The sequence below is a fragment of the Lathamus discolor genome, chromosome 5 (assembly GCF_037157495.1).
Source record: "Lathamus discolor isolate bLatDis1 chromosome 5, bLatDis1.hap1, whole genome shotgun sequence".
Lineage (NCBI taxonomy): Eukaryota > Metazoa > Chordata > Aves > Psittaciformes > Psittacidae > Lathamus > Lathamus discolor.
In genome coordinates, this window is record NC_088888.1 from 104,436,603 (window position 1) to 104,452,780 (window position 16,178).

Below are 16,178 nucleotides of genomic sequence, written 5' to 3' on the forward strand. Positions count from 1 at the left end.
TTTAAAGAGTTATATTCATTTTCCGTATTTATAGATTGAATACTAAAGACCATGAAAGAGCTGGTTTGGACTACTTTTTGGGTCCAACAGCTATGAAGTTAAAAAAAAAACATAATAATAGCTACAGTTCACACTTCCAGTTCTGATCTCCAACTTCTTAAACCAATATGAAGGATTGTTGTTAAAATAGTGTAAAATTAATGTGATTAAGGCAATAATTTTATAGTCCTCTACAAAAGGAGATGTCTTACTTTTATGTGAAGCTGTCCTTGCAGACTATTCCCTGCAGAACAAGCAGAGGTTTAAAGCTCTGATGAATGGCTGTTTTACAGACTAGGTATTTTCCTCCCAGCTTTATCTTTTTAACCTTTGACATTACTTAGATTAGTTAAAAGCAGTTTGACCCTATTATTTCAGGAGAAATCATGTTATTTCCCCATGACAAATTCTATAATTTTAGGTTAAATTTTCAAGAGCTGTTAAGTCACAGGCTCAAAAGTTACTTGGGCATTTTGAAAAGTTTAAGCTATTTTCTTCTGGGTTTTTTTTTTCTTTTGTTTGGGGTTGGTTTTGTTTTGTTTTGTTGTTCTTGTGTTTTGGGGTTGGGGTTTTTTCTTCATTTCTTAGAGTTCTTATAGACAAGGACCCCAGAGCTGCTGCTTCATCTTCAGTTTTATTTTGCACTTACAGCATTATGTATTTTTTTTTAAATGTGGCAGCCTACCCAAATTACACTTCAGTCTAGCAGTTTAATGTCCTTAGGAATGCACTGAATTATCTTAATCACATTCTTCGATGATACATTACTAGCTTTAAAAAAATACTGCTAGGAGAAAATTGTGAGTGTTAAAAGGGGAGTTGAAAAATAAAGGTGTAACAGCTAAAGGAAAAAAAGAAAAACTAAACAAAACTCAAGGTATAAATTAAGCTGACTAGAAAATTAACGTTAATAAGCGTCAGGAAATCAAGAAACAATTTTCCTTTGATGGTATTGCAAATATGTGTCTGTATAACTATATTTATTTTACAGTATAGTAGTAGGAACCAAAGTCTGTTCTCAGTTAAGCCGGTGTGTTGGTTAGAACTGGTAAACACTTTGTGTCATTTAAAATGGCTTTGTATCAGTCTAACTTTCCTACTTACAGCAGAGCCATAACTGAGCTAAAGCGAGCACTGATTATAGATAAATAGCTTCTGACTGCTGTAGTATTGACAGTGTCTTCACTGAAATAAATTGTCCTTGAAACTATTTTGTGCTGTAAGACACCATTTCAATCAGTGTTTTTTCCCAATCACACTAATTAGAAGCCATTTAACCATCATTAGCAAGGTACATATTTCCAGAATTTGTTACAAGAGATGATGTGGTTTCAAAATGTATTTTATATTTTTAATCCAGTTTAATAAACTTTAAATAGCAAGTAGATATGATCGTTCATTAAGATGTAAAATGGTCAAATACTCTATTTTCATTTTAGAATGTCACGCTTTTAATTATGTTGTTGCTATTTAGTACCAGAGAAACATCCTGTTTTCTAGGTCAATGTTTCATATTTGTATTATGATTAAAAGTTTGACATTTTGAATAAAAATATACTAATTAATTGTATTAATTAAAAATAATGACCTAGAAAAATGCTTCCAAGCTAACCTAAAGACATCAGTGCAGTGAAACATGACAGGTGTGCCATATTGTCATATTTTAGTAAGCAATAGAAAAAGGTATATACAAATGGGAAAAAATAAAATTAAGAGCTATTTTCGTATTTAAAACCCTGTATATGAAATCCTCAGTCCACAGGAAGGGTCACAGATACTTGGGAGAACAAAACAAACTTCTGAAATATTGACATTTCCTGTGAAATGTAAAGGGCAGCTTTTGCACAGGTAGATATTTGTTCTTTTTAAATACATGTTAGCCTTCTGCAGCCAGAGCAGGGAGAGGGCAAGTACACGAGAGGTAAATCCTGAAGCCTTTGAAGTGTAGCCATAGATTTTTAATGAGTTTGTTCCCAGGGTTGTTCGTTTGTACATATAGACTGCTAATACCATAGCGTGAATTAAAACTACCACCATTTTCATAAATATGCGTATGATATATGAAAATTAACGGTTTAGAGAAATGAGAAATAATAAACGAAATTGTAATAATTATGTATCCTGAAATCAGTTCAGACATACGGCTCACATTAGTTAGAGACACCAGGTTCTACTCTGTGTCATAGGGGAAAGTATCATTGAAAATGAAGTAAATAATCACGAACTGGTTTGTTCTCAAAGAATGCAAAATAAAAATTACAAAGTCCACAGACAATAAATGGTGGTTATAGCATTTCCAGTTCTGTATGTTCCTTTTGGAGATCCCATCATGAATTTAAGGCTGCAAGAAAGCATCTGCCCTTTGAGAGGACATCGAAGGCAGCCCTCTTCTCCAAATTAGTACTACGCCCTGTTCTAGTCTTTAAGATCCCTGTCAGCCCATGATATTTCTTACATTTCATTATCTTTAACACTGAGATTAAAAACTGGAAGAGGTTAATGTTTTACTCTGCATATGGCTTTTCAGAACAGTGCAAATGGTTTTATGGACCCCTGTCATCCTGCAAACTGCTGCTGGGGAGGTATCGGTCTAGATATTTTGGTCATTAGCAAGAGAAGCTGCTAGTATCTTAAATTAGAATAGATCTTTGCTTTCCCGCTAAGACCTCTAGAAAAGAAATTTACTTCAATTCTTTCATAAAACTTTACAACTTCGTCTTAGCAGTGCAAGCTGGCGCCCTGGTGAGGCTGTCATTTGAACTGACGCTGTATTGCAGCCTCTTTTGTTCTCTCCTCTCCTTAGATGCCTGCTTGCTGCCTGCTGGCTTGCAGGAGCGAGCAGGATGACTTGTGGTGACAGCTGTAAAGTTGTGGATAGGAGCAGACAGAGGAAAAAAGCCCTTGTTCGTTTAGGAGGGGCTTTATATCTCTCTGTTTCCATAACTACACAGAAGGAGTAAAGCATGCTTCTTTCATGCTTGTCTAGATTCAAAATTGCCTGTTGTCATCCTTTCATAGGTTCAGCACCTTTGCGGGTTGGTCTTAGTAGCATTTTCGGATTATGAAATGATTGTGAAATTTGTATATTGCCTTCACAGTTGAAATTTTGACTTAATCACCGTGTTTTCTGAGGTGTTCCTTTGTTTTCGTTTGTATTTGAAATGTTTTAGCTAAGTCTTATCAACCATCTTTATTATGAGAAAGCCATTCAGCTCTCAAAATAGTCATTATAAGCTTGCTTAATTCTTAGAAAGCCCATAAATTTTAATACTCGTTAAATAAATCTTTGTCCTCTAATCTCAACAGACTTCTCAAAAGTGTCTTTTTTTTTTTTATTATTCTGAGTTTGGTAAGGCAGCTACTTAAACACTTACTTACTGATAAATTGTTCCTCTATGAATATAAACATTCGCAGTTAAATGGTTTCTTACATTATCAGCCAGTCACAGCTCATGTTCTCTTGCCATACTGTACAAACTCACTATCCAGGCAACACAGATACTAGGGAGTGACTTTGCTAGTATTTATACAAAAATAGTTAATATTAACAAAAATACCTTCCAAAAAGTTTGTTTTAAAGTAAAGATTTAAAAATCCAGGTTACAGTATTAAGGGGAAACACGAGTTTGGCAGAAGCGGACATTTTATAAAATGTTTTTTAAACAGCTACAACACTGTTAGACTTTGAAAACTTAACAGTGCTTATAAAAGAAGAAAAAAAATCAATTAGCAAGTCTTTCACATCACTAGGACAGGTAGAACCTAGAGATTTGCAAATGTTGTAGGTAGGGAGATATACAAAGGAAATCTGACACAAATTATGGCTTTAAGATATGATACCATGTTCCTAAAGCCCATGGGGCACAATAAATAGCTTATTTATCATTTTTTCTGAATCTGTAGTCATTTATGATTCTGAGGTAAGTTAACAGCTTCGGATTTAACTATTTTAGTTACTTCTGTAATCGTGAATAAATAGGAGTGCAGCCACCGACACTTCCTGAAGACCCCACTTGCAGTACTGTGTTCAGCTCTGGGATACCCAACACAAGGAGGATGTAGACCTGCTTGAGCAAGTCCAAAGGAGACCACAGAGATGCTCAGAGGGCTGGAGCACCCCTGCTATGGAGACAGGCTAAGAGAGCTGGGCTTGTTCAGCCTGGAGAAGAGAAGGCTCCGTGGAGACCTTAGAGCAGCTTCCAGTACCTAAAAGGTACCTACAACAAAACTGGAGAGGGACTTTTAACAAGGGCATGTAGGGACAGGACAAGGGGGAACAGCTTTAGGCTGAAAGAGGGGAGATTTAGTTTAGATATTAGGAAGAATTTTTTACTGAGGTGAGTGAAGCACTGGAACAGCTTGCTCTGTGGCTACCCCATCCCTGGAAGTGTTCAAGGTTGGACAGGGCTTTGAGCAACCTGGTCTAGTGGGAGATGTCCCTATCTGTAGCAGGGGTGTTGGAACTAGGTGATCTTTGAGATTCCTTCCAACCCAAAACATTAGACGGTTATATGGACCAGGGAACCAGTCGCTGAAGCAGGGTTGTTGAGTTTCAGACTCCCCCAAGAGAGGTCCTGGAGTTGACTGTGAGCGTTCTCATTTTTTTAAATTTTGCAATATTTGATTGCACTTGTCTGTTCTGATAGTGCAATGAATCACTGAGACTCTTTGTGGGGACACAGTCTGTACCAAAGGAACAGCTCTTTGTCATATGAGATGTCCACTGAACCAAGATGCGCTGTCATATGCATTTAACCCAGTGCGAAACATATATCCAGTACTAAGCCATCTGCTAAATACTTGGATTTAGTACTTTTTTAATTATAGATGATGGTTAACGTCTTCTGAAAGGGTGAGATTTCAGTGCCAAAGATTTTAGTTCGGTTTATTCGCTTTTATTAGGCACCATATACTGCCTAATAAAATATAGCAGGATATGATTGCTAGAGAATAGGTGTGTTACCACTCGTCAGTGCAGATGGATTTATTTCAAAGAACTGTGTAGATTATACTTCTATAATTTCTAGGGAAAAAACTAAGTCCTGCCTCTATTGAAACTGGGCAGCGCTGCCTTTGTCTACAGTGGGCAGAGTAACACCCCCCACCCCCTTTGCTAATTAATGTGTGTTAAGTGCATTGAAGTCTTTGACTGTCAGGTGTTTTACCTTACAGTGGTATTGTTTAGTAATTTGGTTTACTCTAATGGGTGCAGTTTGTCCTGGATGCCTCAGTGATTTATTTTCAGAAGCCTGTCTTGTCTTATTTTCTTATTTTGGAGAACAAGCATTTGGTTTGTCGGCTGCACGTACGCACATGCGTGTGACTGATTGCTGTTAATACATAATTCGCAGCTTTTGTTCGTACGCCACCAGAGCTGGTCAGCATTTCACCATTGCTGACATGTCAGGAGCCTGTTGATTACACTATTGGTTTCACAGATGGGTGCTTCTTGTTCAAAGCCTTCAAAAGTAGGGAATGTTTAGCTAATGCTTTGCACTACATAAAGAGATCAAAAAGGTCTAAAAGCTATCTGCTAGTCTTCTGCTACAAGCAATTAGGATAATACTGAATCCATCCCAGATCACGTAGTGATAAATATTTTAGCCTTCCCTTAAGTGTGTATTTATATTCAGGGCTGCCTGCTGGTAAATAAAACAATCAGAACTAAATTTCTCTTTGAATCTGGACTATTCTGTGTTCCCAGCACTCACAGTTTATTTTTTTCCCTCTCTTTCTGCCTGTCTCTCTCTCTCTCATTTTGTCTCCAGAGAAAATTATTGTCTGCCTGGAAATCAAGTTACAGGGCTAACTGAAATAGTGGCATATTATATATGGAACAGGGGGCCAGGCTGGCAGTTTGCTGGGATCCCCTGGGGTTTATTTGCTTTGGCCAATATAGAACAGACTGCAGCCAACTTTATATTTAATCAGGGGTGAATCCTAAAAACAAAAAAAAATCAGATCCTGCTATAGGAAGCTGCATCTTTATCTGAGCATCTCAGTGGGCATTTTTATGCTGGATCCTTTGGTCTTGCTGCTTGTCCTTATATGGGTCTCAGTCTGTGTTGGAAAATGAAAGAGATCAGGTTGTCTCCCTTATTTTTCTTATTCTTTGCATCCATATATGTAATGTAAATGCAGTCCATTTTCAAAGCCAGTCACATACACTCACAGTGAATTTGTAACCCTGTATGATTATAAATTAGCAGGCATGGAAACCATAGAAGACTTTTACTTTATAAATCAAAGCAGCGAAGGCATTGTAGCCCCAAAACTCCCTTTCTCGTTATTTTTATGCATAACTTTGATACCAAAATCTCTCCAGAAGTTGTAGTTAAAGTAGATTTTCGAGAAATAAGATGTGTAGTTCATCTCTGATTATAGCCCAAAAATATGTTGAAATAGTTCTATAGCCTAATATAGGGAGCTATCAACTGTGCAGTGTGTGAAAGCATCCTTGAGGTATCTCCTAATGTCAGTTCTAGTGATAATAATAGCCTGGAAATTGTTTTCAAAGCATGCTATGGTGACTACCCTGAGTTTCTAATATGTTTAGAAAGGCTTCATTTACATGTAGAGTTGTAGTTGTCCTCCTCGAGTAATCATTGCAGCTGACTTGACGTTTTTTCATTATAATAAGGTGAGAAGAATTTGTCTATGTGAACAACAAAAAATTATTTAGCGCAATGGGGCATCTCATTGTAAGTAATCCTGTGAGTAGAATTAACATATACAGCCACATATGTGTTGTTCAAGATGGGATATTAAAGTATTTTCCCACTCTCCAGCACCTGTTACTGTATTCTCTAGCAGCACAGGTGTATAACAGGGTCAACAAGACCAAGATCTAGACAGGTAGGTCTGCACTACAAAGTCCTAAACTGTAGCTGTCTCAGCTTAGAGTATGACAACTTCACACCTTGCATTTCACATTGCTGTGCTGACAAAAACTAGCAGAAGATGACTGTCATTGCCTTTTGTTCAGAGGCTGGTGTAGCTGTGCCAGCAGTGATACCTCTCCATTAGCATATGCTCCATTTAGGTGTGTAGCTGGGTAGCACAGGCTCTGTAAGGTGGAGCCTTGTAGTGCTTCTGTAGTCAGTATTAAGCTTGAAAGCTGGAGAGGAACTTTTTACAAGGGCATGTAGTGATAGGACAAGGGTGAATGGCTTTAACCTGAAAGAGGGGTGATTTAGATATTAAAAAGTTCTTTCCTGTGAAGGTGCTGAGGCACTGGCACAGGTTACCCAGAGAAGCTGTGGCTGCTGCATTCCTGGCAGTGTTCAAGGTTGAATGGTGCTTTGAGCAACCTGGTCTAGTGGAAGGTGTCTCTGCCCATGGCAGGGGGGTTGGAAATAGATGATCTTTAAGGTCCCTTCTAACCCAAAAAATTTATCTGGCCTAAGGGCTTATGGAAGTAAAATATTTAGGAGAGGAACAGAAACAGTCAAAGATTTTCAGATGCCTTTGGAGCAGGATGGCATCCTGTGGAAACTCTGTTATAAATACAGACTGGGAGAGGGGGACTGGACTCACCGATATCATACAGACAGTATTTTGCAGCTGCACCCCAGGCCATTAGCAGCCTTGACTTTTCACGGTACAGAGTGTACTATCTGTCTGCCTTCCCCATCTCACCAATAAAGGATCCTTGTACTGGGGAGTCCCAGCTTTGTTAACTCCTCCTCCTTCTGCTCTCGACAAAGAAGTGGAACTGACCAATTTGAATGGCCTTCTATGATGGGGCTACAGAACTGATGGACGGGGTAGAGCAGCTGACATCATCTACCTGGACTTGTGCAAAGCGTTCGACACTGTCCCACACGACATCCTTGTCTCCATCAATTGGATAGTTGGACCACTTGGGGGATAAAGAACTGGCTGGATGGCCTCACACAGAGTTGTGGTCAATGGCTCGATGTCCGGCTGGAGACCGGTAACGAGTGGTGTCCCTCAGGGATCGGTGTTGGGACCGGTCTTGTTTAACATCTTTGTCAGTGACAGGGACAGTGGGATTGAGTGCGCCAAGCTGCAGGGTTCAGTTGATATGCTGGAGGGAAGGAATGCCATCCAGAGGGACCTTGACATGCTTGTGAGGTGGGCTGATGCCAACTTCATTAAGTTTAACCAGGACAAGTGCAAGGTCCTACACCTGGGTCGGAGCAACCCCATGCACAGCTACAGGTTGGGCAGAGAAGAGATTCAGAGCAGCCCTGTGGAGAAGGACTTTGGGGTGTTGGTTGATGAGAAAATGAACATGAGCCGGCTTCAGTGTGCGCCCGCAGCCCAGAAACCCAACTGTATCCTGGGCTGCATCAAAAGGAGCTTGACCAGTGGGTCAAAGGAGGTGATCCTGCCCCTCTACTCTGCTCTCATGAGACCTCACCTGGAGTATTGTGTGCAGTTCTGGTGTCCTCAACATAAAAAGGACATGGAACTGTTGGAACAAGTGCAGAGGAGGGCCACGAGGATGATCAGGGGACTGGAGCACCTCCCTTATGAAAACAGGCTGAGAAAGTTGGGGCTGTTGAGCCTGGAGAAGAGAAGGCTGCGTGGGGACCTAATAGCAGCCTTCCAGTATCTGAAGGGGGCCTATAGGGATGCTGGGGAGGGACTCTTCATTAGGGACTGTAGTGACAGGACAAGGGGTAATGGGTTAAAACTTCAACAGGGGAAGTTTAGACTGGATATAAGGAGGAAATTCTTTCCTGTTAGGGTGGTGAGGCACTGGAATATGTTGCCCAGGGAGGTTGTGAGTGCTCCATCCCTGACAGTGTTCAAGGCCAGGTTGGACAGAGCCTTGGGTGACATGGTTTAGTGTGAGGTGTCCCTGCCCATAGCAGGGGGGTTATAACTTGTTGATCTTGAGGTCCTTTCCAACCCTAACTATTCTATGATTCTGTGATCCAACAGGAAAAAAAGGTGAAAGTGTTTGAAAATGTGTGTCTAGTCTCAACTATCTAATCTCCCTCAGTAATCCCTGGGGAGAGACACCTGTATTAGTGCACCCTACAGCAGAACAGGCTGGGCTGTGGATAAGACCTGCAGAGGCAGTCCAAATAACTGGACATGTAATTTTCAGGGTCCTGGAAGAAAAGTGAAGGTCACGTGTAGTATCTGAAACACCCTCATCTGTTAATGACTCTCACCAGGCTTTGCTCATTCCTTTTCTCTATGACTATTTCCTTTCAAGCCAAAAGAGAATAAGGGACCTGTTTCTTGTCCTCAGTTGCAAGTAGGAAGCTGTTCCTCAGAGGTGTGTACTTGTCTTCACATCATATGGAAACTGCTGAAGCTTAAAGTGTACTTGCCAACTGGGAAATAACTAGTCCCTGGCCTAAAAATCATGGAAAACACTAAGGAATGATGTTCAGTGGTGGCTGGTTTGCCATGTCAAGATGCCTGAGGGGTGGAGAGCAGCATCAGCCACTGCAATGCCACGTCTGTCTGCTTAACTTCATCAGACTGGCCTAATGAGGCAGCTAGGCACTTAGTTATCTCTCCATGCAGCTGCTTCAAGCTGTGTATCAACAGCATGAGGGTTGATGGAGCAGTTTATTGTAGTACCTTCCAGGCTTTGGGGTTCTCTGTGTGTCTGTGGGCATTGTGGTGAGGAGAAAGAGACATGTCAAAACAGGTGGAAAGTCATATGAGTTGCTGTATGGTTCAATAGGACAGGTTCACCATGGTACACACTTTCCAACCACTCACAAGTCCTATTCAACTGCTACATCTTTTGCTTCATATTTTATTTCTCCTAGCAACACACATTCTGCCACTCACTGTCCATCAAAATGAGCAGGTAGGAACAGTACTGGCACTTAATGGTTAAAATTATTGTTTTACATAACTAGAGCATAACCTTGGGAATTAATCTTCTTAGTTGTTAAGCAGGAAGGTAATTGGATTTTCCTTCTGGTAACTTTTCTTGGCTTCCCACATTTTCTGTCCCAGTCATAAAAGCACGAGGCTATCTGGGCAAGCTATCTGGGCTATCTGGGCAAGCACTGGTCTTCTGCATGTTCTTCACAAGAGTAATTAGCGATGTTTCATCAATTACCCTTTGCAGTTTTATAATAGGTTATTCTAAGCAAGTTTTAAAAAACACTGTTTGTAATGTGTTCTTCCATATTTCATGGCTCATTATATTTTAGCTCTTGCTGCCCCATTTTAAAGCCTTATCTACAGGAATATAAGTAAAGAGTTCTTTATTAAAAGTTAAAAGAAACCTAACAGCTTCCATTGTGTCACAGGAATGTGCATTAGAGAGGCTCTTTAACTGGGTATTCAGTCTCCACTGTGCTTGAAATACAGAATAAATAAACTTGGGGAATAAGTTCCTTGTTCATTTTTATTTCTGATCATATGTAATTTAAAAAAAAAAAAAGAAAGAGATTCACTGTATAATTTCTGTTCCCTTTACTTGGTCTACACTATTACACAGTTGTACATCTGATCTAAGGCTTGTGGGCTCTTTAATTTGTAATTTTTCTGTTAATTAAGAGGGATAAAATGTAGTGCAATGGGTGAAGCTGGGGACCAGGAGTCAAGGCTTCCGAGTTCTTCCTGGCTCTGTTCCTGACCTGAGGAAAATCACTTACGCCTTCTGGCCCATATTGTCTCTGGGACTTTCAATATCATTATGCTTAAATGCCCCCAAGCAATGATACAAAGGCTGATAATGGCAAGATAGAAAGTGCTTCCTTTCACGAGCTCCGTAGAGATGTTCAGTTTCAGATTTCAGGTCAAGTCCCCTTTAGGTTCAATCACTACGTGGCTCATGTAATGGTGGAAGAACATTGGAGTGTCCATTGTGTAGTTCTTTAAGAGGAAAACATTCAACCAGTCTTTGAGAATGATTCATCATTGATAGTGATGAAGAAGACAGAGAGGACTGGCTTGGTTTCTATGATCCCAGCATGTGTGTGCACCTGAGGCAGGAAGGAAAATCCCTTGCCCTCTGGATGCAAGAGCATTTGCTGTGCTTCACTGAGGAAAGGGAGCATCAGTGCCCACCCTACTGAAACCTTGCTCCTTAACTGTCTTTTCACTTCATTTTTATCTGCATCACTTAAAAAAAAAAAAAAAAAAAAAAGGAAGGAAGAAAGAAAAACTGTCTGTAAGAACAAAGAAACCAGAGGAATAAATAACCAGTAGGAAATTCCCAGCACATCTCTTTCTGAAGGTTTTAGGAAATTCCATTTGTTGAAGGGAACACTGAAAATTAGGAGGAGCCCAGAAGAGGAACTAGCAGGAGACAGCTGAGATAATTTTTCACTGCCAGGACTGCACTGTTTTGTCTCTCCTTTTACAACTCATCGGCAGGCATTATTACCTGGTGAAAAAATTTGTTTTGCAACTCATCCCGAGTCCTCATAAATCATTAATGCCTGGCTAAGCACAGCATGAGCATCACAAATACTCTGAGAATGACGGCCCCTTCTGATATAACCTTGTGTCCAATACTAATGCCTGCTAGTTATTTAGTAATACAAAGGAGCCTCAGTGAGGAAGATCGATGAGTCAGTGAAGTCTCCTGGCTTCCTTCTCCTCTCCACCTGCCTTGCCTGTTTCTAGTTCAGAAACTGAGCTACAAACAGTACAGGGCTGTTCATAGTCATCTGTCTGAGGAGAGCACAAGTCAGGGCGACAAGGAGAAACTTACAGCCTCCGAATGTCTATAGAAAAATAAGAGGTTTGATTTCTGATCAGGGCTTTTTCTGATTTCTGGGGTTTTATGAGCGAAATTGCACCGCTGCTCCCAAGCTATGTTTCCTGGTTTGCATTCCTTGATGCATCCAGTATAAAGCACACTGAAGTGCGTAAAGATCATGGATAGAAACTGAGCCCAGGAACCCCAGGACTGGATGTCATTAAAGGGTGCTCAATAAAGTCCAAGGAATCAGCTGATTACCTGGGGAAGTCATCTGGGGACTTGGATGCTCAAACCAGCTCTCACAATACTGGAGATAGCACAGCGCAACATCTATAGGTGCAGCAGCTGAACTTTGTGTCTTGTTATTCCCCAATCTTGGCCTGTCAGTCATGAGTTCAAGGATGGTCTCTAGCGTCCCTCTTACCCTGAGCTCACCTCCAAAAATCCACAGCCCGTTCAGAGTGCAGATAAACTCTGTTTCTTCTCTTCCTCTCCTCTCCTCGAGCAGAGCATCCATCCATGTAGTTGTTGTTTAACAGCTGTGCTCTTTAAACACTACAATAATTGATCATGAGCTTTAAAAGGAAGAAATTGAATGAGGTGAGATGGAGATTGACCCTTTGTGTAAGTGTAACCTTAAACTTGTATGACTTAGTCTTGGTTGGAGCCCTTGTCCTGAAAGGCTTCTGCAAGAAAGGTTGTAAAGTCACAGATAGTAGAGAAGCAGATTTTGAATAGGAATTTAGGAAAAGTGCAAAAGGAGATGGAGGACAGTAGTTGGGCAAATTTGAAAAGGGGTGTGACAGAAAACGAAAGTGAAATTAAATAGGCAATGAGAGAGTTTCAGAAAGTGTAAAGGGAAAAGTAATAGTGTTTAAGACATAAAATGACAGAAATTGGTTATGAAGAAAATGTAGTTGCTGTCAATGAAAGTAGGAAAATGGACTAAGATAGGGAAAAAAAAGTCATTTGTATGTGATGAAGGACACAAAAATGCTTCCTCCACAACCTCCTCCAGAAATATGCAACTAAGACAGCACCTGGTGCTGTTCCTGTGAAACCAGACCTTAGTCCGTTTTACCCTACATCATGTAGAACATCCCTTTGTCCAAAGCATGCTTGGTCTTTAACTGAGGCATGAAGCACCTGCGGTCAAATCGTACTTTAGGCATCACACCTCCAGCAAAACCCTGAAACTTTCCTGCAAAAAAGTGAACATCCACAGCCCGTTATAAGTTTTGCTCAGAATGTATCACTGTACTTTAGTTGAGATGAATTTGTTAAAAATAGTCTCTGCTATGGCACCCACAGGACAGAGTGGTTTATTTTCCCCTATTATAGATCTGACACAAGCCTGCTGTTATTTCTGTGCCCTCTCTAATGATCTGCTTGCTCTCTGGAGAGCACTGACCCATTTCAGCTCAGAATAATTAGCCTTTCAGACACTACTGTGTTTCCATTAAATAGACATAAATGTGCAAGGTGACATTTATTTATTTACTAAGGCCTGAAAAATGTGCACTACAGATGTTGGGGTTTGGGAGAACTTCAGTTTCTTTTCATTGAAGAGTTGTATATTTGCATGCTTTCATGTTGTTTATCTGCTTAATGCCTGAGCTCTTACTGAGTTTCACTGAGGAAACAGGAGAGCACAAAGATTATTTGGGTCTTCATTTCACTGTAAGGCCCTTTGGAAATGCTTTGGCAGCCCAGTGCCCAAACCTGACGGTGGCTTTAAATGTGTCTTTAGTTACACAGTCTTCAGGTCCCTTTTAACTGTGTGTAAGGAGGTGATTCCACATAAAGAATTGCTGTTGATTTAGAGAACTCTCTGAAGAGGAATGCGTTCAGGGCGTTACACTGAGAAAATGAGAACCTTGACCTATTGCAAACATAAAATAAAACCTATATAAAACATAAAATAAAAAAAATAAAAATAAAATTCTTTAGTATTTAAAATTAGCTCTTTTATCATCTTGATCACTGGCTTCTGATCTACCAGACTATTGCCCAGGTGAAAAGTATATTATTCATCTTGATAGCCACTTTGGTCTGCAAAGTTGGAGGGAATTCTTACATCCACACATGAAGTCATGGCATGCTATTATTTCATTCTGTTAGTACCAATAGGCTTTATAAAAGGAGGCATCATGCAAGGTAGGTGCTTTATTGCTGGATGGAAACACTTTCATAGGTTATTTTAATCATTATGATTCTTTCATGATGTGTGAAAGTTGATTGTTGCTGTAAATGAAGCCATTGAAGGCTAAAAAATAAAAATGCTGTGATGGTAAAAATCTTTGGAGTGCAAAAAATGGTAATTGCTATAAAAGGCAGTAATTTATTCTCTGTGTGAGATTATTTTTTATCATAAGGATGCTTTTAAGCTAATTCTAAAACATATACAATTGTAGTCCATATAGCTGAGGTATATTGCACAATGCATTGATATTTTGGCCAATTTTTTATGGATAGTAATTTATATATTATTTAGAAGCACTATTTTATTCTATTAACTGAAAGGCTTAACACATTTTTAGTATGTTAAAGGATAAGCTATTTTTGCAGGTCTTGTGGTTTTATTATTTTGACCCATATCCAGTTCATACTGCATCATAGTACCATATTTTTGCTAATATTTTTCTGGTATGTTCAAAACTTATTTGCATTTCGATAGAAATTCATTAGCTCTTGATTTTTATTATGACAAATTATTTTGACTTTTCTGTGATAATGCGTTCTCTGTGTTTCTGATTTGCTGATGCTGAAATATTTTCTTTTTGTTTTTAACCCTTCCAAATTTAGGATTGTTTTTGGTTTCTTTCTGTGTATATATTTCAGTTGTTTAGACCTACTGGTTCCTGCTTTTTTCTTTTTCTTTTTTTTTCAATATGTTCATATCTTCTGTCTGTGTTGAGCCAATCTTACCAACAAAAATATCAATTGTTTCCTGTTTCTCTACTTCTTTACAAAAAAAAAAAAATGAGAAGTAAAAAGTAAAAATAAAAATCTCTTAATGGGAACCCTGGCACTGTCTGTCTTCTCTGTTCTGCAGAAATGTTGAAGGAGTTGAACCAGCAACGCAGAGCGAAAGAGTTTACAGACCTGAAAATTATTGTTGAAGGCAAAGAGTTTGAAGTCCACCAAAATGTTCTAGCTTCCTGCAGCTTGTATTTCAAGGACCTGATTAAAAGGTTTGCCTTCCTTCCAGCTGTGATCTGCTCTGTTCTTTTGTAGGGCGCATTTGTGTCGCTTTTTTTTCCTCCCCTCTCTTGCAGGTTTATGAAGATTGAATCTCCTGTCACAGAGCCAGTAGCCATTCTTTCCACCTTCTCTGAATGTATTTCCAAACTGAGACTCAGACCCATTTGTTACACATCTTACTTGTACAGTGTGATTATTTCTAATAAGTAGAGGCCAGTTTTGGCCGAAGAAAGCATTCCACCACTGAGAGATCAAAGATTTAAACTCAACTGCTAATGGCGATTCAGACAACTAAGAGCTATTGCTGTCGATGTTTTCAAGGGACTCTGTCACATGCAACAAAAGTCTGTCCTTCGGGCTACAATAAGCCATCAGCATACTGGTGAACGATGCTGAGACGTCATGCTAATAAAGCATTTTGAGTATCATAATCCCTTCACCCTGAAATCTTTGTTACATGCTTTTGTGTGGCTTTTATGGGCAAAGGGATAGATATTTTTATTATTTGTAGGCATTTGAAAGATGAAAAGACGACTGATGAATTTCTTTAGAAAAGATTGGAAATAAGACTGTTTTCTGGTCAAAATATAGCTCAGTCTGCATGTTAAACTAGGGGGAGCTTTTTCCTACAAACACTCTAGCTTAGGGTAGGTACAATAGGTACATTTTCTAAACATCATATCTCCGCCTTTGCATTTCCCCCCCTCTGTTTCTAGCTGGTTGATTCTAAACAGTGCATGATAATCTTTTTTTTCCATTACATTGATTTTTCAATTTGTATGCTTCATATACTTGCATAGGAATAAATTGGTACTCTTGTATTATTAGTAAGTTAGAGTAGCAAGTAGGGAGGAAAAAAAACATGAGGATAACTTTCATTTTTCTCTCAATCATCAGCAAATTAATGCAGCTGCTGATTTTGCCTTGCAGTATTTTCCTGAGCAGACTGAACCTGGACTGTGCTAAAAAATGGGATTAAAGAACATTTTGCTTGCTTCAAATCCTGTATTTAAATTTTGCCAACTAACACAATAGTGACTGTATTTTATTTCAGGATGGCATATTGGCTGGTATCTCCTTTCAGTGTATTATGTCCTTTTGCACAAAGCTGGTTTTATAATTATGGATATATATTACATTTCTATGATATAACTGTGCTGACTGCCTTATCAATTATTCATAAAAAATATGTTGGCCTAGGAAGCATGTCTTTTCCCCTCTGTAAATCTAATGATTGCTAGCTGTAGCTATGCCAGATCTCTCCTGTCCTTTCTCTTGT

At 39.4% G+C, this 16,178-nt stretch overlaps 1 protein-coding gene across 8 annotated transcripts in view; it reads left to right on the forward strand.

Moving 5' to 3' along the window:
• Nucleotides 1–16,178, forward strand: part of KLHL29 (kelch like family member 29) — a 411,401-nt gene that overhangs the window by 316,966 nt on the left and 78,257 nt on the right. For all 8 annotated transcript variants that reach the window (XM_065681735.1, XM_065681730.1, XM_065681731.1 and 5 more), the window contains one exon: nucleotides 14,751–14,889. In XM_065681735.1, coding sequence (XP_065537807.1) covers nucleotides 14,751–14,889 — 139 coding nt within the window. The remainder of the gene's footprint in view (nucleotides 1–14,750; nucleotides 14,890–16,178) is intronic.